At 49.2% G+C, this 23088-nt stretch overlaps 1 protein-coding gene across 36 annotated transcripts in view; it reads right to left on the bottom strand.

Annotated features, from left to right (window-relative positions):
• KALRN (kalirin RhoGEF kinase) overlaps positions 1 to 23088 on the bottom strand; it is a 777940-nt gene that overhangs the window by 114230 nt on the left and 640622 nt on the right. For 2 of the 36 annotated variants that reach the window (XM_017347048.4, XM_017347049.4), the window contains exon 1: positions 18368 to 18671. The exons of 29 other annotated variants lie outside the window; for them this stretch is intronic. In XM_017347048.4, the coding sequence (XP_017202537.2) occupies positions 18368 to 18452 (85 nt within the window). In that variant the 5' untranslated portion in view covers positions 18453 to 18671. Of the gene's footprint in view, positions 1 to 18367; positions 18855 to 23088 lie in introns of those variants that run through there. 5 more of the 36 variants (XM_017347050.4, XM_017347051.4, XM_008266780.5 and 2 more) reach the window with 4 other exon arrangements.

The following is a 23088-nucleotide window of genomic DNA, read 5'->3' as shown; positions in this document are numbered from 1 at the left end:
AACTGTTTTGGAAAAGGACTCTCGCTAGAATGCAAGTCTAAATCACACGTGAGAGCTGATGCTCATTCCTTCATCCTAGTGATGACTGAGAGAGATCTTCTCAGATAAGACCACCAGGCTCTGAGCGGCCGCAGCTTTCCCCAGCTTGGTTGGATTCTACAGAGTGAGGGTGGATGTGGATAGAATCTGTAAGGCAAAATCACCTTCATTCCCTTCCTTTACCCCCATCAAGTTCAAAGTCATGAGGCAACTTTAAAGCAAAGGAGCCCAACAGACTAGCATATAGGAACAGGGCCTTCCTCTGAGCTGAGAGAGAACCCCAAAGCAAGCATACATCTTTAGTTTTTAAGATTTATTTATTTGAAAGAATGAGAGAGAGAGAGAGAGAGAGAGAGAGAGAGAGAGAATCTTTCATTGCTGGTTCACTCCCCAGATGGCTGTGATATCTAGGGCTAGTCCAGGCTGGAACCAGGAACTAGGAACCCCAACCTGGTCTCCCACATGGATAGCAGGGGCCCAAGCACTTGGGGCATCTTCTGCTGTTTCCCAGGCACATTAGCAGGAAACTGGACCAGAAGCAGAGCAGCCAGGACTGGAATTGGTGCTCCAATATGGGATGCTGGCATCACAAGCAGTAACTGAGCCTAGTGCAAGGCTTTGGCCCCATGGTGACACCTTTTTAACACCTGTGCTAGCAGGAGTGGGAAAAGAGACACAGCATTTCAAAAACTGGCTGGGTTTGCCCCCACAGATCAGACCTGGCTTGGCCTTAGGCAACTCCCCATGAGGGAAATCAACTCCTGCATATTGGTCTGGCCCATTGGCACAGAAAAGGAGAGGATGGAAGGAGGGCTGACCAACATCTCAAGGACAGCTATACCCTCAGTTCCCTAAGTCTGCAGTGGGCTCTAAGCAAACCCAACACACTTACTACAATAAGTCTGAGAATCCTGAGGAAGGATTCATGAGTTTTGATACAAGGGAGCAGAGAAACTGTCAGTCATGGGTTGCCAAGGCTACCAGAAGAAGGCAGGTGGAACAGATAGGGGTCTGGGAAGAGTGTGATGACTTGGAAACAGCCTCCTCTGGAGAGTTAATACTATTTTAAGAGATAAACAAGTGTGACTCTGGTTAAAGATAATCACAGTCAGATGTTGGCAAAAGTAGACAAACATTTCTGGGCCTCTGCTATTTAGAGTATAAAAGTGTGTGCGTATGCCAGGCAATGCTTATATTAAGAGCTTCAGTGGCACTGGGTTTATATGTGCGAATAAAAAATAACACCCCAAAAAGAAAAGGCTGCTTCTGGAACTAAACCATCTCCTGGTTTCAGGGATACACAATATGAAACCAGACTAGATTTCACTGAAGTACTTTAAAAACAAAACAAACCCAAAACATGCAAAACACACACACACACACACACACACACACACACACATATATGCTGGAAGACTGAAATTAAGTTGGACAGCAGAGTAGGTGGGAGGAGAGAGTAGACTATTGAGAAGAAATTAGAATTCAACTTATTCACACACACTCTTGGGAAAATGATGTAATCTTTGTGTCTCAGTTTTCTCATCTGGGAGCTGTGTAGGTTCACTCCCTAAAGCCGAAGACCAGAAGACACTGTGGCCACACAGCATCAATTGCTATCTATCACTGTCATACTCACTCTGCTCCCACCCGGGCTCATGTCCATCCCTGTGTTACTTCCTTTGCCCAGCTTCTAAGATGGAGAATGTCCCCACTGACTCCTCAAATCCCAGCGTGGATCATTTCTTCACAAGGCCTCACCTGGACACTTCCTCCTCACCCCTCTATAACAGCTGAGCACATCCAACAGGACAAGTATGGGGATTCTGGTGGTTCTTAAACTTACCATAGCTTCTCAGTAGACTGCATGTCCTAGGTCAACACTCACCAGCGAGAACCTCTGCTGGTGCCCATAAGACCACCCAGATGTCACAGCCTTGTGAGCTGAAGTTCTGTCCCTGCTCAATCTATACCCCCAGGGGTATAGATTTAAGATCTCTTCAATAACTGAAATAGAGGATACTTCAAAAAGTTCTTGGAAAATGTAACTAAAAGAGTTTATTTTGGTGACAAATATTTTTGAGTCCCACGTATAGCTTCTTCATAATACACATTTCTATGAACTTTTTGAAGACCCCACTATGTACAGATTTTGAAATTTTTTTGCAGCAACAAAACCTTGTCTTTTAGTTCTACTTTCCACAAACTTTTTGAAGCAACCTCCTACTTCAGTCCCAGGACCATGGGGATTTACTCAAGGCATCTGACTTGAGTCTGCATAGGCAGCCCAAAAGAAAAGTCAGTGTAGAGGACTTCTGATTTCCTTATTTGCACTGAACATGAAGGTCTGTAAGTGAAGTTCATTTTTGCAAAAAGCATACATTCTAAATCTAACCAACGGGGGCGGCATTGTAGTGTAGCAGGTAAAGCTGCTGCCTGTAGGGCCAGCATCCCATATGGCTGCTGGTTTGAGTCCCGGCTGTTCCACTTCCAATCCGGCTCTCTGCTATGGCCTGGGAAAGTGGTAGAAGATGGGCCAAGACCTTGGGCCCCTGCACTCGTGTGGGAGACCTGGAAGAAGCTCCTGACTCCTGGCTTCGGACTGGCCGAGCTCTGGCCATTGTGGTCATTTGGGGAGTAAACAAGCAGATGGAAGAGTCTCTCTCTCTCTCTCTCACTCTCGCTCTCGCTCTTGCTCTCACTCTTGCTCTTGCTCTGCTCTGCTTCTCTGTAACTCTGCCTTTCAAAATAAATACATCTTTTAAAAAAATCAAATCCATGGTGCATTTAACCAAATATCAAGTTGTCTTGTTTCTGTTTAAAAGTGGTGAATGTGAATACTGAATCCAAGAAGTTCTGATGGGGAGCTGCTGTTGTGGTACAGTGGGTTCAGCCACCACTGGGGATGCCTGCATCCCACCATCAGAGTGCTGGTTTGAATCCTAGCTGTTCCACTTCCAATCCAGTTCCCTTCTAATGCATCTGGAAAAGCAATAGAGGATGTTCAAGCACTTGGGTTCCTGCTACCTACACGGGAGACTTGGATGGAATTCCTGGCTCCTAGCTTCAGTCTGGCCTAGCCACAACAGTTGTGACCATTTGGGGAGTAAGCAAGCAGATGGAAAATCTCTCTCTTTCTCTTATTATTACTCTGCCTTTTTTTTTTTTTTTTGACAGGCAGAGTTAGATAGTGAGAGAGAGAGAGAGAGAGACAGAGAGAAAGGTCTTCCTTTTTCCCTTGGTTCACCCCCCAAGGGGCCGCTACAGCTGGCGTGCTGCGCTGATCCGAAGCCAGGACCCAGGTTCCTCCTGGTCTCCCATGGGGTGCAGGGCCCAAGGACCTGGGCTATCCTCCACTGCACTCCTGGGCCACAGCAGAGAGCTGGACTGGAAGAGGAGCAACCGGGACAGAATCTGGCGCCCCGACTGGGACTAGAACCCGGGGTGCTGGCGCCACAGGCAGAGGATTAGCTTAGTGAGCCGGCCTACTCTGCCTTTCAAATAAAGACATATAAATCTTTTTAAAAAGGAAGCTCCAGTGGGTTACTGATAACAGAACAGACATGTCCAAACCGCAAATGACAGATCAGATATTTACCAGAGTAAAGAAAATTACTGTAGTAATTAAAGGAGCCTATCCATGCCAGGTGGAGTCCTGGCTGCTCCACTTCTGATTCAGCTCCCTGTTAATGGCCTGGGAGAGCAGTGGGAGATAGCTCAGTGCTTGGGCCCCCTGCACCCATGTGGGAGACCTGAAAGAAGCTCCTGGTTCTGGCTCTTGGCTTAGATCAGCCCAGTTCTGGCCCTTGTGGCCATTTAGGGAGTGAATCAGTGGCTGGAAGATCTCTCTCTGTCTCTCCCTGTCTCTGTCTGTAACTCTGCCTCTCAAATAAATAAATCTTAAAAAAAAAAAAGTAGCCCATCCAAAATGATTAACTTTGAACATAAATACAGGATAATGGTGCATACTAAATCAATAAATAAATATAAAGGCCCTTGGTCGTGACCTGTTGAAGGGCTGTTCAAGAATCCAACACGCTACCCTCCAGGAGCGGGAGGAGAACTTGGATCTCTAAATAAAAACTGTCACCTGCATCACTGCACTATAATGTCCCAGGTCAGCAACGTGTTTGGAACAGGGACACTCCCAGGTTTCAAAAACTGGGCAAGAGGCCAGTAGTTTGTTCCCTAGGTTACAAGTCTGTTTTCCTTGAAAGCATTGAGAAATATTCACTTAGCTGCCTCCATCCCACTTAATGGTTCATCTAAAAACGTTGTGCCATAAGTCAGATAAATGTCTGATAATGGGTGGAATGTCATTATTCCCAAGGTAGCATTTACTGAGTGCTTTTTCCATGCAGCACAGCCAGGACACACACTTGAATCTTTACGACCACCTTATGGTATGGATACCTGAATCTGCCAGGTATGCAGGTGAGGAAATCAGCAGAACAATGTTAGCAGCTAGATTAAGGCCATACCATTAGTAGGCTCCAGTGCTAGGATGGGGACTCCCAGAACATGCTGTGTCTGTAGACACCAGACCTGGAGAAAGAACTGCCCAAAATCAGCTCTAATTTACTTACAAAAGGTGACATATAAGCACAAGGAAGTCCACTGGCCCATGTTCCCTTCTGAGCAGAGACCCTCTTGGTGACCTAACCTGGGCACTTCCAAGAAGCACTAGAGCCCTAGCTTCCAAGGCCATGTGGTCTGCTTTTCCTGTCCACTCAGGCATTTTGGTAACACACACACACACTCATGGCAGCCTCTCCAAACCTGCCTCTAGATACTTCTGAAATACTAGAGATCAACAGGGAAACGCAGATGGTCTCATCTGAGTCATGATTTGGTGCCACTCTCCAAATGTCATATATAACAATTTCACGGTATATGATGATAATTATGACTACAAACACAAATTTGAGGTATAACTAAGTCATAATGAACTAAATTTTGCAAACTAAATCAGTTTTCACGCTTTAGAGTTTTTAGTACTTGACTTGGCAAAGTTGTTTCACACACAGAACTTCAGACCCTGCCCTCATCCTTTCTGAAATGCATACCCATTGATAGAGAAAACGATGCCAGCTAAACAAAGATGCACGCCAGGCAATTGAACAAGAGCTGAAATCAATATAACACAATGTGCAGTCTGAAGCTCATCAACCTGGGGTCGGTGACTTTGGAATAGGAGACAAAGGTGAGCACACGATTGTGGCAGAATGCCTGGCACGAAGCCATGGAAACTACAACTCCAGGCGAGCTCTGTCACTGATACTTCACAGTGGGAGGAAGCTGAGTGGGTGGAGCATTCTCCACAGCCTGGCCAGGATGAATGCCAGCAGTCCCTAGGGATGACTATTCTTCCCCTAGGGCACACTCAGTGTGCGCGTACACGCCCCTCTGAGAACAGCCCAGCTCTGGTTTTGCGCTTGCAGCCCTGGCTCACATATTCTGGCAGAGGGGTCACAGTTAAATTTAGAGCTGACCACTGGGGATGAGTGGGGACACAGGCTATGTGAGGAAATTCATGGCTGCTCTGGTGGTTGGCCGTGGACGTCCTCACGGGAAGCATGGTGTGGGTGTGGTGATTGGGTTGGAAGTGAAATTTGGGAAGGGGGTGGGACTTCTAAAACAAAGCACAAAAAAGTGAGAATTTAAAAAATTAGAAAGGTTGGAAGAGACCTTAAAAGTTTAAGGCCCTCTTCTGCTTTCAAGCAGAACCAAGTAAACAAGATTATCTTTGTTTCTTAAATCCCTTTGCAGAATGGGAATTGGGAAAAATTCTAGAGGTGACTGAACACAGTGCTCCACGTATTAACGGAAGCAGGTCTACCCCACTGCCTGGAGAGGGGCATCAGATCCAGCTGACACCTGTCATCAGGTCGTAATTAGTGGTGTGTCGCTGCAGGGGGCAGCAGCTGTGGATGGCAATACCTGACAGGAACACGAGCCCAGGTGCAAAGGCCAAGGTGGACAGTGGTGATGGGAATCCAGCCCTTTTAATCTGGAGCCCAGGATCAAGATATCTGGAAAGCAGTTCATGTCACCAGATGATGACAGCTCCACAGGGCGCCAGCTCATGAATCAGGAAGGAAGGGCCCCAGCAATCATCCCTTGTGGCCAGAGCCTCCTCAGATGCTTGTAGACCAAGAAATGGCTGTGAGCTCTTGAAGCAAGCCAGCTTCAAGTTAGGTGAGCTCTACAAAGCTGCCTGACTTTTTGCTTCTCACTCTACTACTCTATGTCCTCCCGCAACGTTTAGCAAGATCTTTTGGAAAGACTGTTTAATTTTGGTACAAACTGTACCCAAAACCACTTGGAGCCAGGAGAGTGATGGTATCAAGACTCCTGGTACCCATGGCTGTTCCTCAGACAGGATCCCCATTGCTCAAAGTAAATCCCATCTCCTCCCTCACCACCAGATGTTCTCACAGCACCCTGTCCTTTAACTTGAGAGAGAGAGAGAGAGAGAGAGAGAGAGAGAGAGAGAGAGAGAAGCAGTCTATGGCCTCCTCTAAGCATAAATCCAGGATGACAGTGCCTTGCTATGTTTGATTTCTGATTATCCCCCAGTCCTTGGAGGAGCCATGAATGACCAGGAGGCAGAAGGCTCTGGGAGGGCTTCACGGGACCTGAATTAGAACAGAGCTCAGTGACTATCCAAGCCTAGCTTCAGCTCAGCTTTGACCTTCTCTCTGGCCTGGAGGGTCACAGGGAGCCCCTTGGGCTGTCTCAGGAAACTCTTTTGGCCTTATTTGGAGATTCCAGGCCAAAATCGGGAGGGCAGATTCCATCAGGACTGGCTGTACAGAGCTCTCAGCTCTATGTTCTGGAAATCAAGCTGTGATTTCAGGTAGACTTGCGCTTACAGAGTGAGACAGGCTCCCCCAGAGTCCCTCTGAACATCTGTAAACACCACATATAAGTGGCTACTGTAGGATAGATTTCTATGGGGTCAAATATGGAACAAGTGCCTAAGAAATAATTCTAGGAACCCGGGAGCGATTTCCAATACACTGGGGTCCTTGGCCCTCTAGATTCTTACCAAAGAGCTGCGTCTCCCTTAGCCAGATCCAATCCTTTCATTCTCCCCATCCTTTCCAAACAAAAGAGCAGGACCATTCTGTATTTCACTATCTTCTCTACAAAAATATAAGCAATTTACTACATACAGGTAGCATGATAACACTTCACTACCATTCAAACTAGAAACAAATAGGTGAAACTAGTTTTAATATATTACATTGAACCATATTAACATTTCAGTATATAATCAATATAAAAATTGATATTTTATAATTTTTTGGTAGCACATCTTTGAAATCTGGAACATACTTTACACTAGAGCACATCCAGTTTGGACTAGCCTCAATGCAAGTCCTCAATAACCCATGTGGCTACTGGCTATAGGACTGGATGGTGTGGCTCTAGAAGGCAGGTTTACCCTTTAAGAACCCTGTCTGCCATTTAGTGTGTAAGGAGAACCCTACATCCCCTGAGAAGTTCTCCTGATGACGCCATCCCACTCTGCTCCCAACACGTAACTGCTTTAGCCAGCAATCATGTAAGGTCCTCGAGCAGTGGTGCTCTTACTGTTTTTAGCAACTGCTCTACTTCTTTTTTGTTTATGTATTATTACCACTTCACACTTATGGAGCAGCTCCCAAGTTGGGCTTCAAGATCCCTGGAGGCAGGGAAGCATCTATAATGTTCTATGACCACTGGCCCAATATCCGAGAGACAGCACTCACATATCTGGACATTGTTCAGTTTCTAATATGATTAAGAAACTAATGAAACCATTTGAATGGGACAGTTGGCACAGGTCCACAAACACTTCTAGGTCCTCATAGTGATGATAATAATCCCTTCCTTCCCTAGCACTTACCATATGCCAGGTCTAAGAGATTTACATATGTGAACACAGCTAACCAAAAACCCCACGAATAGACCCCACGCCATCTCTGTTTGCCAGATGAGAAAACTCAGGCAAAGAGCTTCTGTAACCTGCACAAGGTCACAACAGGTAAGCAGCAAAACTGGGATTCAAATTCATTTTGGCTCCTGAGTCTAAGCTCTTCATTTTCATGACATATTGCTCTAAATCCAGAACAACCATAAGATATATTCTTTACATCATGTACATCAGTACATAGCTTAGCATAGTGTCAACCAGCTTACTTCCTTTTATAAAGAGAATTAAGTTAACCTAGGCAACGTAAGCAGAGGCAAACAGCAGGAGAGACTGGAAATTCCTAGCCACAGGAAATGTCTCTCATAAAACTTCCTAAAACAAAACAGCACACTCCTTCCAAAGGGCTCAGACCAGGAGTGACCAGAAACTTGAAACCCTAAATGCCTTTTAATTCAGGAACTCCTTTTCTAGGAACTTTTCTTCAATAACTAATTACAGATATGTGTCAAGATTACCATGAGAATGGTCATTACAATATTGGTTATAATGGCAAAAATTAGAGACCTGAAAACAGGAAGATTGTTTAAATAAAAACAAGTCATGCCTACACATGGTAAAATGTGCATCTAGTTGTGTGCTGATAAACTCTCTCTGAACAAAACAAAAACCTCTGCATCGAGGTATCTGGAAACTTCTCTAGTATAAATATCACCACCGTGGCAGATCTCAAGCTAGCAAAGGTTTAATAATCTGCTCTAAAAATCCTGAATACTTAGCAAACCTCTCCCTGGCCTGACCTGGCTCCACAATATTACACCAAATGCATCATAAGAGCATTGTAGAAGTGATTCAATATGTTCAGTGAAAAAAGTTTATGATACTTGTATATCATATTTCTGAGAAAAATATACACACACACACAAGAAGGAAAGGAAAAAATCAAAGTGTTAATTCTAGTTGTCTCTAGGTGATGGAATGGTGTCTTTGTTTATCTGTATATTTAAGTTTTTTTTACTCACATGATTTTTCTAGACAGAAAAAATTAATCAAGGCTCTGTTTCCCAGTTACAATAACTTAAAAATGAAATCCCTCTCAAGGTATGTCTCAGAAAAGGAGAAAAACAGAGAAAAACTCTGAACCTGCTCACTGAGATCGGCTGCACGAGGAAGGCTGTGGATTGAGAAGTCCTCACACCACATGTGCAAGAGAGGCAAGCCCCCAGCTCCAGCCCCAGTGCACACCGCTCTTCTAAGGAAGAAAGGGGCAAGTGGGAAATCAGACACCCTAAGATAGGACAGGCAGGCAGTGGGAGCAGAGGTGTGCAAACACCCAGACAAGAATCGGCCTGTCTGTACCGTCTGACCCTGGACAGATCTACTTCCTAATCCCAGACGCCTCCTTTTACCCTCCCACCAACATTTAACCACTAAGTGAAACCAATACTAACAGTTGTCAAGTTCAAGTCTGGTCTGCGAGGAAACACTTTACAGACATGAGAAACATCCTGGAAATGTATCTACATGGAAGGATGCTCAGAAGATTAATAAGAGCACAGTAGAAAGCATATAAAGTACCAACCCATTTATATACAACAGAACAGGAGCCGGTGAGTGGTTCAGGAGTGGTTGTCTCTGAGTGGTTAGGATTATGCTATTTCAGTCTTTGTGTTTGCCTAACTTTGGATTTGTTCTGTGAGGAGTGTTAAGAGTAATGAGGAAAACAAAGTGAAAGCAACATAATCTCCAGTGAGCAGAGAAGATGCAGCAGCCTCCAGGCAGAAATTCCCGACTCCTACTCCCAGCCCCAGCCTGGGGAAAGTGGGCGGCAGAGGGGCCTCTGCAGCTTTTCAAAGTAAGGGTTCCCCAGAGGGGCAGGCAACCCTTCCTTACAGAATGCTTCTGCTGGAGCTGGGGAAGGAAAGGTAGAGAAAGCAGAGAACAAATGAAAAAGAAATTGGAAAGCCTGCAGAGAATCTCCCCTTTGACTCCCAGCCAGCGGGACCACCTCTGTGGGCTCACACTTGAGCATGCCCCAGAACCAGCCCTAGAACCAGCGGGAGGGCCAGACCCTCCCACCCCGGAAAGCTCTGGTCCATGGGGCCTGTGAATCTGCATTTCTGCCAGTTTCCTGGATTAGCACACCATGGCAACTTATGCTCTAAGTCATTCGGTCGGCGAGGAAAGAGAGAAGACAAGAGCAACACACAGGTGTGAGCTTGGAGCACACGTGGAGTCCTTGTGATTCTTTTTGGCTGCAAGCCTCAGTCTGCCTTTGTGTGTTGGGGGTGGGAAACACCCCTTTGTAGATGGGAGCAATATTTAGATTCCTAGGGAGGGAGAGGAGAAGCTGAGGATGATCTGAGGGCCTATCACACATCAGCTGGCATTAGAAAAGAACACATGTGCATGGCTACCCAGCTCGGGGAGCAGCAGTTGCCTGGGCTGTAGCTACCCAGCAGCACGTGGGCTCTCCCTTCCTTTCTGTAGGAAAGCCAGAAGAATGTGGAGCAACCAGCTCCATAACTCTGATCTTTGCTCTTTTACTTGGCACAAGCCACCTGGCAGCCTCTCAGCTGCCTTGCAGGTGTAGCCAGCACTCCCCTCCTTCCAGGAAGTATAATATATAATATAGAAGGTTTGCTGACCTCAACAGGTGAGAAGACAGCCTCCATTAGTCACGGACTAGACCAGGCAGGGAGCCAAACCATCTGTGCCCCTCGTCTGCATGGGATACTGAAGATACGGGGCCAATCTCAGCCAAATGTCTGCATCCTCGGGGTTGGGATAACGGCCTGTGGGCGGTGGGTGGTGACTTTTGTGTAAGCAAAGGCAGCCTGATGAAGAACCAGCCAAGCCTGACACGTAAATGATGTGCAGTGAGTGTTGGCTGCACCATGACAGAAGATTGTTTCTAACCAGACTGCTAGGCGAAGTCAAGGTGCAGGCTACGTGAGGGATTTGCCTCTTCTGTTTGTACCACATGGGCTCTCGGGATGGAACTTCAAGCTGATTCTCCCGATTCCCCAAGAGAAGGATCATTTGGGGATGCTTAGGTGTCCTGCCATATCATTTACTGAAGCTTCTTGTCTGTGGTACACAGTGAGGAGACCATTAGAAGTGTTACACATTTTTTACTGGATTAACAAAATTTTAAAAAGGAGAGGACAGTTTGATTGGTTGAATGTTTTTACTTTGTTTCACGTAAATGTCCTGGGTTTCCTTATAAGTAGAAAGAAAATAAAAGGAAACATGGCAAATGTATTGGGTGAGGGGCTGGCATGGTGGTGTAGTAGGTAAAGCTGCTGCCTGCAGGGATAGCATCCCATATGGGCACCAGTTTGAGTCCCGGCTGCTCCACTTCCAATCCAGCTCTTTGCTATGGCCTAGGAAAGCAGTGAAGGATGGCCCAAGTCTTTGGGCCCCTGAACCCACATGGAAGACCCAGAAGAAGCTCTGGCTCCTGGCATCAGATTGGCGCAGCTCTGGCCATTGCTGCCATTTGGAGAGTGAACCAGCGGATAGAAAATCCCTCTGCCTCTGCCTTTCTGTAACTGTCTTTTAAAATAAATATTTAAAAAAAGAAAGGAGAGGACAAGCTTTCTTTCCCCATGGCAACAACTCCAGAGCACTGAGCCACAGTGACAATGGGTTGGGCCAAGACCAGAAAATGCTGAGGAATTTAAGATTACAGCGGTACCACCTAGTGGATCCAGCGAATCCTATGGGGAAGGGAGTCTGTGTCTACAGTGTTATAAATACTATTATCATTAATAGCAGACCTTTCTATGCTTGGGCCATGCTGAGCTCTGTACACTATCTTAACCACTCCTCCCAGCCACCCAGTGGGGTAAGCATCATTTTGATGCCCAGCCATTCTCCCAGGTACTCAGCACAGGGCTGGCATGTCACTGGCACCTGAACATCGCCAAGTGAATTAAAACACCATGTTACATAAAAATGAGAGGTGTGCAAAGATGGAACGATAGGAATGCATTTCACTGATTTATTTCAGTACAGGAATAACAGAGAAAGGGGGAAAGGGACCTTCTGAATTAAATGAATCAGAAGGGGCTGGCATTGTGGTGTAGCAGGTAAAGCTGTAGCCTGTGATGCCGGCATCCCACATGGGTGCTGGTTTGTGTCCAGGCTGCTCCACTTCCAATCCAGCTCCCTGCTAAGGGCTTGGGGAAAGCAGCAGAAGATGGTCCAAGTGATTAGGCCCCTTCACCCATGTAGGAGACCAGATGAAGCTTGGGGCTTTGGCCTGGGCCAGCCCAGTTTGCAGCAAACTGGGGAGTGAACCAGAGGATGGAACATCTCTCTTCTCTATGTCTCTCCCTCTTTCTCTATAACTCTTTCAAATAAAAAATAAATCTTTTTTTAAAAAAGAACTGAAACAGGAGGAAACACACACACAGCTATTAACAAGAATGCACAAGCGGCTCTAGTGTGTGTGCTGCCTCCTGTGGTCTTGGGACGGAAGAGTCCCGCAAAGCAGACCAGGCAGGCCCAGTTCCAACACAGCTCCAGGCGGTGCAGGCACCCCAAGACCACATCACCGCCCCGTCAACACCCACACTGCAGCGTGGACACGAGGTCGGCCCTTCTCTGTCGGGTCAGCCCCACCTCTGAAGCCACCTGTGCAGGAACAGTGGGGTGCAGCAAGGGAAGAGCCCTGGCAGAGGGCCGGTTCCAATCCTGCCACAGAACGGCTCCCTCCCGTGGGGAAGGAGGTGATGTGATGAGGTGGTCCCTGAGACCCCTCCTGTGGGGAAGGAGGTGATGTGATGAGGTGGTCCCTGAGGCCCCTCCCGTGGGGAAGAAGATGATGTGATGAGGTGGTCCCTGAGACCCCTCCCGTGGGGAAGGAGGTGATGTGATGAGGTGGTCCCTGAGACTCCTCCTGTGGGGAAGGAGGTGATGTGATGAGGTGGTCCCTGAGACCCCTCCCGTGGGGAAGGAGGTGATGTGATGAGGTGGTCCCTGAGACCCCTCCTGTGGGGAAGGAGGTGATGTGATGAGGTGGTCCCTGAGGCCCCTCCTGTGGGGAAGGAGGTGATGTGATGAGGTGGTCCCTGAGGCCCCTCCTGTGGGGAAGGAGGTGATGTGATGAGGTGGTCCCTGAGGCCCCTCCCGTGGGGAAGGAGGTGACGTGATGAGGTGGTCCCTGAGACCCCTCCCGTGGGGAAGGAGGTGATGTGATGAAGTGGTCCTGAGGCCCCTCCTGTGGGGAAGGAGGTGATGTGATGATCTCTGAGGCCCCTCCCGTGGGGAAGGAGGTGCTGTGATGATATGGTCCCTGAGACTCCTCCTGTGGGGAAGGAGGTGATGTGATGAGGTGGTCCCTGAGGCTCCTCCCGTGGGGAAGGAGGTGATGTGATGAGGTGGTCCCTAAGACTCCTCCCGTGGGGAAGGAGGTGATGTGATGAGATGGCCCCTCCCGTGGGGAAGGAGGTGATGTGATGAGGTGGTCCCTGAGGCCCCAGCTTTCCAGGATGTGGGTCCTTCTGCTTGAGAAGCTCACTCAGGCTTCAGACCCCCGGCTTCTTCAGAGCCCTCCTGCAGGGAAAGCCTAGAGTTTGTGTCAAGAACAGGCAGGCTGTGCGCTCCTTCACTCACCAAGGGGAAGCAGCACTTCTAACAGATGGGGCATGCTTTTAGGGCAGGAGAGATTAGTATCCAGGTTCTCAAAAGGATTACAACAAACCAGAACACTAATAACACTGCTCCAACATGGCACGCCCATGGCATCCCTGGCCTGGGTCAGGAGTAAAATGCCCAACGGTCATGTGTGGTTTTGTTGTTGTTGTTGGCTTTTTAAGTTATCTTGCATTGAAAAAAAAAAGAGTCTGAATTTTTATGATATTGCAAAGGTAGGACTTGAAAGTACATAGCCCATGGACCTATCGGGGCAACACGTGTACAAGCTTGTCAGCGATCCAAGGACACAGCTTCCCATGCCTGCCTCACCCCACACAAATCATACAGCCCTGTGTCTGCCAGGCAGTCAGTGCTGCTATCTGGGTAATGAATTATCATGTTACTACTTTCTATGTCGGAGAATCAGATATGGGAAAGGAGCACAGGATATGAGTTGGGGACAGTGTGTGGGTGAGGCACACCTGCCCAGATCAGGTTATATCCCCAGGGGGCAAAGAAAACCAGCAGTGACACTGGCAAAACGCATACGTACTAAATGGTCAATTACGCTATCTCCGTGGTAAAGCCACTTTCTGGAAGATGAAGAAATAAAAGCATATGCGTCGAGGTCCCAAGGATTTTGTCCCTTGGGTGGTGACTTAAAGTCAGCAATAGTGAATGTCACAGGGTGCCTTTTGCAGGTTACCTGTACTTTCTGAAGGAATGTGGTATCATGGCTTCACAAATTAAATTCCATTTATAACATAAGCAGTATTAATTTTTTTTGACAGGCAGAGTTAGACAGTGAGAGAGAGAGAGAGAGAGAGAGAGACAAAGGTCTTCCTTCCGTTGGTTCACTCCCCAAATGGCTGCTATGGCCGGTGCGCTGTGGCCTGTGTGCTGCGACGATCTGAAGCCAGGAGCCAGGTGCCTCTCCTGGTCTCCCATGCGGGTGCAGGGCCCAAACACTTGGGCCATCCTCCACTGCCTTCCTGGGCCACAGCAGAGAGCTGGACTGGAAGAGGAGCAACCGGGACAGAATCCGGCACCCCAACCGGGACTAGAACCCAGGGTGCCGGCGCTGCAGGGGGAGGATTAGCCAAGTGAGCTGCAGCGCCGGTCCAGCAGTATTAATTTAAGGTCAAGAAAGAAACATTCACATCTAATTATTATGTTCCTAGTGAAGGATTCTGAGAAAAGGTAGGAGAAGAAGAGAGAATTATACATGAGGATGGCTTTTGATACCCTTTGAACACCCACAACCCTTACCCACACCTCCATGGCACAGAGTCAGGCAGGAACCTAACTACCAATGCTGTGAAAGGACCTGGGAGGGGCCGGTACTGTGGCATAGTGGATAAAGCCACCACCTGCAGCGCCGCATCCCTTGTGGGCACTGGTTCCAGTCCCAGCTGCTGCACTTCCAATCCAGCTCTTGCTATGGCCTGGGAAAGCAGTGCAGGATGGCCCAAGTCCTTGGGCCCCTGCACCTGCGTGGGACACCCAGAGGAAGCTCCTGGCTCCTAGCTTTGGATTGGCACAGCTCTGGCCATTGTGGCCATCTGGGGAGTAAACCAGCGGATGGAAGGTCTCTCTCCCCCCCCCTCTCTCTCTCTTTGCCTCTGCCTTTGCCTCTCTGTAACTCTGCCTTTCAAATAAATAAACAAATATTTAATAATAAAAAAAGGACCCTGGGAACACCTCCCAGTGAACCTTCCAGCTTGGGTAAGTCACCAACCCCTACTCCTCCCCTCTGGGATGCTCACCCTGCTGAACCATGTCAGTCTCGAAGGAAAGACACACTGGCACAGGGGCTGCCGTGCAGGACACGGATACCGCAGTAAATAAGTAGACATAAAATCCATGCGACAGAGAAGCAGAGAAGCACAGTAAGGAGAAAAAGCACTCAAGGTGGTACTTTGTCTACATATCCAGTGATAATTACAAGGTGACTACAAAATTAAAGACTCTAAAATTGCTTTGCCCTTAAAGGTCAGAAAAATCTCCAGGTTCCTGGATATAAGAAGTCACAAATTCCAGGGCAACACATAACTTAGCAACTTCCATGGTAATGTGAAATCCTTTTTGTCTCTGTGAAACAAGTTTCTTTTTTTTTCCTAAATTATTTAATTACAAGGAGAGAGAAACAGAGAGAAAGAGAGGGATCTCCTATCTGCTGGTTCACTCCCCAAATGGCTACAACACCTAGGGCTGCAGCAGAAGGTTAGAAACTTAGAAACTTAATCTAGGTCTCCCACATGGGTGGCAGGGACCCAAGTACTTAAGCCATCACCTTCTGCCTCCCAGGGTGCACATCAGCAGGAAGCTGGAATTGGAGTGGAGCCAGGTGTGGAACCCAGGAACTGCTCCGTGGGAGGTATCTGCACCTCTAGGCCCAACAAATTGTTCTTCAAAAGTTTTAACTCCTGAAGACGTCTCCAGAACTGACCTATTTGTTCAGGCCAGAGGACAGTCTAACTGGCCAAGGCAATCCCAAAACTCCTTACAGGGTGATGTCCATGATTTATCACCCTGCAGACGCATGCAAGCCACTACCTCATACTGGGTTGCTTTTCACTTTCAAAAAAAGGCAGTTATAAACGTACTGGCCGCCATTCTTCCTTCTCACCTCATCTCTCTTTTTTCCTTACTATAATTTTCAGTTTTCTGGGGAGGCCCCTGGACGAGAGAATCTCCACAGGGGTTCAGCCCTGGAGCTTCAGAGTGGAGCTACTCGGGCAGCAGGGAGAGCCAAGTTCTCTCCCGGCAGCCCTTCAGCTGTAGTGAGTCGGTGAGACCAGAGAAACTGGTTTCCCTGGGAGGGAGGCAGCGGTTCCCTGCTGTGCATGGCCTCCTGGCCTCACCCCGCCCTTCTCAGGGTTGCTGTTGGGCAAACCTCTCCCTATTGAGTCCTGGGGCTCCCGGCAAGCACTCAGGTTCAACCGAGGCCTTAGCTTTTCACTCAGCTTCTGAATGGATGCCTGCAGGCCAGGTGGAGACCCCCATCTCTCTTTTCAGAGCTAGCTTGGGGGTGGTCGGGGTGGTGGAAGAGGGTAGGGTCCCAAGGTGATGGCTCAGCATCTCAGTCTCCATCAGTGTGCCCAGCCCCCACCCTGTTCCTCAGACTTGAGACCGTTTTCCATCTGCAGGTGTTTCAGATCCAGGAAAGAGGAAGGAGGAGAATGAGAGATGGCAAAGAGTCACCCCCTTCTCCCCCCCACTGCCTGTCCCTTTTATGCTGCTTTGGTGAATCGGACATTTTGCCTCTAGCCGAGGGCTCCTAGTCTTCCAGTCCCCAGGCGGGAGGCACCAGTCCCCTCCCCTGCACCACAGCGGGTGGGACAGCCAAGGCAATTCACAAACAAAGCTGGGAAAGACCCCTGGGAGAATCACCCAGTAGGGAAGCGCGGCTACCGCACATCTGGACTCAAGGAGGCAGCTGCAGGGGCTTCGGATAAACACCGCCCAGTCCCCCACATTCCACCCCGACCGGAAACGGACTCCAAGAAATCCTGCTGGAAACCCTGCACGGAGAAAGAAGCAAACCCACCCACTCAGATTCCCGAAGGCCATTTCCGGCTTCCTCCCCTCTCCAATGCCCCCTTCCTTCAGTTCCCAGCCTTGCTTCTGAATCTTGGGAACCAGGCTTGGAGGGTCCCGGGTGCCCTGAGTCTGCCTTGCAGCGCTGGACACCAGTATGTCCAGGCTGTCCTAATTAACGCAGGGACCGAGAGGCTCTAATGCTGGGATTAGGAACCTTAATGACCTGCATTAAGGTCCTGCAGATTTAATTAGTTTTCCTAGCAGTAGAGAGCATTTGTCCGGGCTGTGTTGTGTGGATGTCACAGAGGATGATGAAGGGTCGCTTGGATGAAGTTTATTCACCCGTACTCAAAGGTTTATGGGGATTTTGGGTGGAGGAGGACCCCCCCCCCAGCACTGTAAATGGGGGGTGAAGGCTAGACTCAATAGGTGGGCTTTACAAAAGAGCAAATGTCACAGAGAGGGCTCTGTCCTCACTTCCAGCCACACCCGGCTTTCCTCCCCCTACTCTCCCAGCTGCAGTGTTGGGGTGAGGTGAGCGGTGCTAGGGACGGCTGCTCTGGCTAGGAAGGTCGCGATTTCTTTCTCAGGAGAGGCCACACAGTTGTGATCTTTCTCACCCTCCTGTTTTGTAGGCTGCTTGGGGAGAAATCGGTTACTTCCTGAATGTCTCAACAACATTAAAATTAGCAGAATAATTAAATACAGTCCTAATTGGGTACAAGGAGAGTTCTTGGTTAATTAACGAGCTCCAGTTCAGAGCTGTAAATCCACGCTGGCCTGAGAAAGCCCAGGCAGAGATCCGAGCGCTCCTGTCCCATAAGAAAATTGTCCCTTGGCAAAAATAGTTCCTGGCGTAAAGGCAAGTGTCAAACACATTCCTACAGGCACGAGTCATACGTTAATCCCGCGGCTGAGATTCCGATGTCAATGAGCAGCGAAGGGACACCCGCAGCTCTGGTCCCCCTCCCCACCCCCCAGCAGGCCGGCACCCGGGCATCCGAAGTCGCTGGCAAGTAACTGAGTTGCCAACTGCAGCTCCGCATCCAAGCCCTCGTCTCCCGGAGACAGAGCGCCAGCAAGCGCGCGCTGCCCGGAAGACTGGGGGAAGCCCGCCGTTCCCCCCGCCAGTCCCGCGCCCCTGTCGCCCCCAGCCCGCCCTCTCTCCCCTGCGTGCAGCCCCACCGGTACCGCGGGGAGGAGGCAGCCACGCCGACAGCCCCTCACCTCTGCACGGGAAGCAGCAGCAGCACTTAGCCAAGAACCAGCCCAGAGAGGGACCGCGGGTGTAAGGCCGGTCGCCGCTCTTCATGCTGCCGCGCGGCCCCAGGGCTCCCGCATGGCACGGGGCGCTAGCCGGGAACAAGGGCGCAGTGGAGAAAACTTCAGCGTCGCCGCCGCTGCCGCCGGGGAGCCAGCTGCCGCCCGCGCCCCCGGCTGTCCAGTGCCGGCTGGGTAGCCGCGGCTCCGACTTACTGGGCGCCAGAGCCACCTTGCGGAGGCGGGCAGGGCGGCCAGGGGCGGAGCTCCGAGTCCAGCTGTGGGCTGCAGCCCGGGGCCCGAGCGACGGCTGTGATCGTGCGCATCCGCCTACGGATGCGGGGAGCCTGGTGGTCGCAAAGCCGCGGGAACACGGTAACTGCTGCTGCTGCCGTATGCCGCTGGCTCCCCACAAAGTCCATCACAGTCAGGTTGGGTTGAAAATACACGACTAAGCGAGACAGGTGGGAGAGGAGCGGACTGGGACTCGGTAAAGTAAGGGCTTTTCTCTCCAGCAGGGGCTCAGCCCTCTGCACAGAGGCAGCGACGCGCCCCGCCCCTCAGGCTTACTAAAAAAACGAGGATAGCGCCTTACAGAAATGGGCGAATAGCAGCTCTCCAACTTCACTGAAGTCGTGCAAAAGCACCGTGGGCTTGGCACTATAAAACCAAAGCTCAAAGCTCAATTTTGCTGCCTTTGAGCTGTTTGACCTCAGGCAAGTCACTTCACCTTTGATCTTAAGTTTCCTCATTAAGAAGAAAAAACTCCTCCACACAGGAGTACAGGATTGCAAACAGAACTTTAGAAGACATGTCATGGACATACCTGCGGCAGAAGTGACGTTTAACAGTTCCGGGTGAATGAATGCCTCAGGAACTCCCAGGGCCTGACCTCCGGTGGAAGAATTCCACTGCCATCCTCTCCCAGATACACCCAGTGGATCTACCCTCCCTATACTCGCATCCCTACCCTTTCTTCTTTAAGTCTTCCCCATGTTTCGCCGCTACGCTTACTTTCCACAAGCCTCCCCCCCCCCCCCCAAGTCCACCTGGACCACTAGACTCCCATGAGCCACTGCGTGGCTCACCCACAGGCATCTCTCCCGCTTCCTTGCGTCCAGCTTGAGGGGAGAGGGCCTGCTGGAAACACAGCTATCATAGTCATCAGGAAGTTTGGGAGAAACAGGAGGTGGGTCACTCGGGTAACCCATTGCCCCCAGGGGACAGAGCTTTCAGGAGCCACCAGGTGTGGGGGGCTTCCTTTCACTGTCTGAGCCCTGCTTGGGTTTGTGCCCGCGGCATCTGCCGTGCAGTTCACATGCAGGAGCTGCTGGGTCAGTGACAGTACCACAATGTCCTGAGTCACAATAGCGAACCTGCACAGAGGACTTAAGGGTGCTGAGCAAAAAACGCGTACTAAACAGGGCTCCCTGCTACATTTGAGGAAACCAAGTGAACGAAGTACGATGGGATCTCAATGGTTTGACTTTAAAGAAAAACACTAAAAAGCTTCCCCCCAAAGGAACGGTGGGACCTCAAGTCAGAGGAAACCTTCCCTTCCACCACTGCCAAGTCCCTGACGGCCTCTGTGGTGAGAAGCGCCAGAGACTGTCCTGCTGAGCAGGGACTGTGTCCCTGGTGCTCCTTCTGCCACATCGGGAAATGGAGACGTCCAAGTGCAGCCTGTTCCTGTGGCCCACTCCCAAGACCCCTGACTCACGGACCATCCTGCTGGTCAGTCTCATCGTGCTGCCTGGCACTACCCAGGGTTCTTAATCCCCTGCGATAATCCTGGGGCCCAGGTTCCGGTTCTGACTCCCAGCAACACTCCTGTTTAACTTTATCACCGAGGACAACACTCGTCTCGTTTTTCTTAAGAGCCCAGATTAAAAAATGCCCTGTTTGCTCGGCCTTTCTGGAAGTTCACTGCATCTTCTCATGCTCCACAGTTTGGGTACTGTGGTTCAAGCATCAGCATTTGCTCTGTACCCTATTCGCCTCTCGTGGCCCTTTTTGAGCATCCTGATAGTAGTTCAAGCTGCTTCAGAATTCCTTGGTGAGTAATCAGGTCCTTTTTTTTTTTTTTTTAACTTAAATCTTCCTTCTGGGTCTTTGTGTTTGGGTGACACTGGATCACTTTTCTGTCACAGTTCTTTGCCAGGGGTGGATGTCATCATCTTGCAGGAGCTGGCTTCTGTTAAATGCTGGAGGAATACTCAGCCATTATTTCAGAGATCAGAGAACCTGCAGACCCTCACGTAGGCCTGGACATACAGAAGGGACCCATCAGGCGTGTTCCCACCCGTCCTTCTAATCCAGAAATCCGTCCTACTCTCAGCTTAAAGGCAGAAAACCCATTGGAAGATCTCTGCACCCTAAGCTGACAGGGTCAGCACATTTTTGGTTATGTTAGAGACTAGCTCTGGGGTTAGACACTGATAAGCCAAGTGTCCCACTACCATCCTCACGTGCTTTCCAGAACGAGACTAGCCAATGTCTACAATCTGACAAGGACGTCTGAATACCATTGGGATGTTAACTGATTCCAGATTTATTCATCAATTTAGCACATGCTTATTTTAAGTGCCTACTATGTGCAGGCTGTGTTCTAGGCACTGGGTCTACATTAGTGAACAAAACCAATTCTAGTCCTTATAGAACTAGCACTAGGATAGTGTCACCAAGGATAAGAAAGGAAAGTGAATCGATGTCAGATAAATGATCAGGTTTATTGGGGCAGGTGTTGTGGTGCAGTGGGTTAGGCTGCCGCTTGGGATGCCTGCATCCTGTATTGGAGTGCCTGGACTTGTCTCATCTCCACTTCTGATCCAGTTTTCCTGCTTATGCAACCTGGGAGGCAGAGGGTGATGGCTCAAGTGCTTGGGCCCCTACCACTCACATGGGAGAGCAGGATAGAATTTTGGGCTTCTGGCTTCAGTCTGTCCCATCCCTGGCTACTGTGGACATTTGGAGAGTGAACAAGCAGATGGAATCTCTCTCGCGTGCTTTTTTTTTTTTTTTTAAAGATTTATCTATTTATTTGAAAGGCGGAGGTACAGAGAGGCAGAGAGAGAGAGAGAGAGAGAGAGAGAGAGAGAGAGAGAGGTCTTCCATCTGCTGATTCACTTCCCAGATGGCTGCAATGGCTGGAGCTGCTCTGATCCGAAGCCAGAAGCCAGGAGCTTCCTCTGGATCTCCCACACAGGTGCAAGGACCCAAGGACTTGGGCCATCCTGCACTGCTTTCCCAGGCCATAGCAGAGAGCTGGATTGGAAGTGGAGCAACCAGGTCCCGAACCAGTACCCGTATATGGGATGCCCAAACTGCAGATAGTGGGACCCCCTCCTTTTTTCTTTCTCTTTCAAGTCAATGAAAATAAACATCTGAGATGATAAAATTAAGAAAACAGGCACCTAGATCTTTTAGCCTGTATCCAGATGTTTTAAGTTCATGTTTTGAAGAAAATTTAGGAGAGGTGGTAAAAGGCAATTGTTTTTTAAACACTGGTACTAAAGGAAAGCTTTTTAAAATTCTAGGCATATTTTTCAGATTCCTCAGTGGTTCCAGAGTGGAAGCAAGTTTGAGAACTACTGCAGCTGGGCATCAGTGGTTTTAAATTTTTATTTATTTGTGTGTGTGTGTGTGTGTGTGTGTGTGTGTGTGAGAGAGAGAGAGAGAGAGAGAGAGAGAAGAGCACTTTCATTGTCTGACTCAGTCCCCAAATGCCCACAATGGATGGGGCTAGGGGAGATCAAAGTGGGGGACTCAAGCCAGGTTTCCCATGTGGGTGGCAGGGGCCCAACTGCCACCCATCACCTGCTGCCTCTCAGGAAATGCACCTGTTGGAAGCTGGAATTAAGAACAGTTCAGGACACGAATTCAGGCACTCCAAAATGAGATGTGGGTCTTTCCAATGGTGTCCTAACCTGTTGGACAAATGCCCACCCTGGCATTAGTATAGTTTGAAAAGTTTCCTGGGTGTCCGTATTATGCAGCATTGTTTGAGAATCACTGGTATGGCAAGGTGGTGGTGGTGGGGTGTTAAAACTCAGATTATTTGGCTCTGATTTAGTAAGTCTGGGGTGGGACCTGAGACATCGCATGGCTACAAGTTCCCTGGTGGTGCTGTTGTGTGATACAGGGACCACACTTTGAGAACCAGTCATGGAGTCATCTTCCCTGCCTATTCACCATCCATGCTTTCTCTATTTTGTAATCCCACCCTTACTCTTCGGTGAGGATCCAGCCTCCTCGATTTTCAGACCACAATTTGGGGTGTGGTTGACATCTTTCCCTGCCCACCCTCTGCTTCAATGATGAGCCCGTGACCTGGGCTTGGCCAGTCACAGAGACTGGTTCAGACTTATCACATGACCCATTTTCAGGCAACAAGCATGAACGGTGAGACCTTACTTAGCAGACACCAGTGGGAAAACAGCAACCTCTTTCCATAAGATTATAACTCCACATATGGAGTTATAACTGGAGTCAGATTGTTAGAATGTTGGTCTAAAGCAGCTGGAGGCAACTTGTCATAAGCAGGTAGGAAGAGGAATGAGGCTAACACACAGGAACAAGGTTTCTAGTATTATCATAACTAAATAGGCTCTTCTCAAAAGCCTCACCTCTCCCCAGACTTGTGCTTCCCAATATTCTTCTTTCTGTGTAAGTCACCTGAATGTCTATAA

This window comes from Oryctolagus cuniculus, chromosome 4 (assembly GCF_051225735.1).
Source record: "Oryctolagus cuniculus isolate XC-2025 breed Fujian yellow rabbit chromosome 4, ASM5122573v1, whole genome shotgun sequence".
Lineage (NCBI taxonomy): Eukaryota > Metazoa > Chordata > Mammalia > Lagomorpha > Leporidae > Oryctolagus > Oryctolagus cuniculus.
This window is presented reverse-complemented; position numbering and strand designations above follow the sequence as displayed.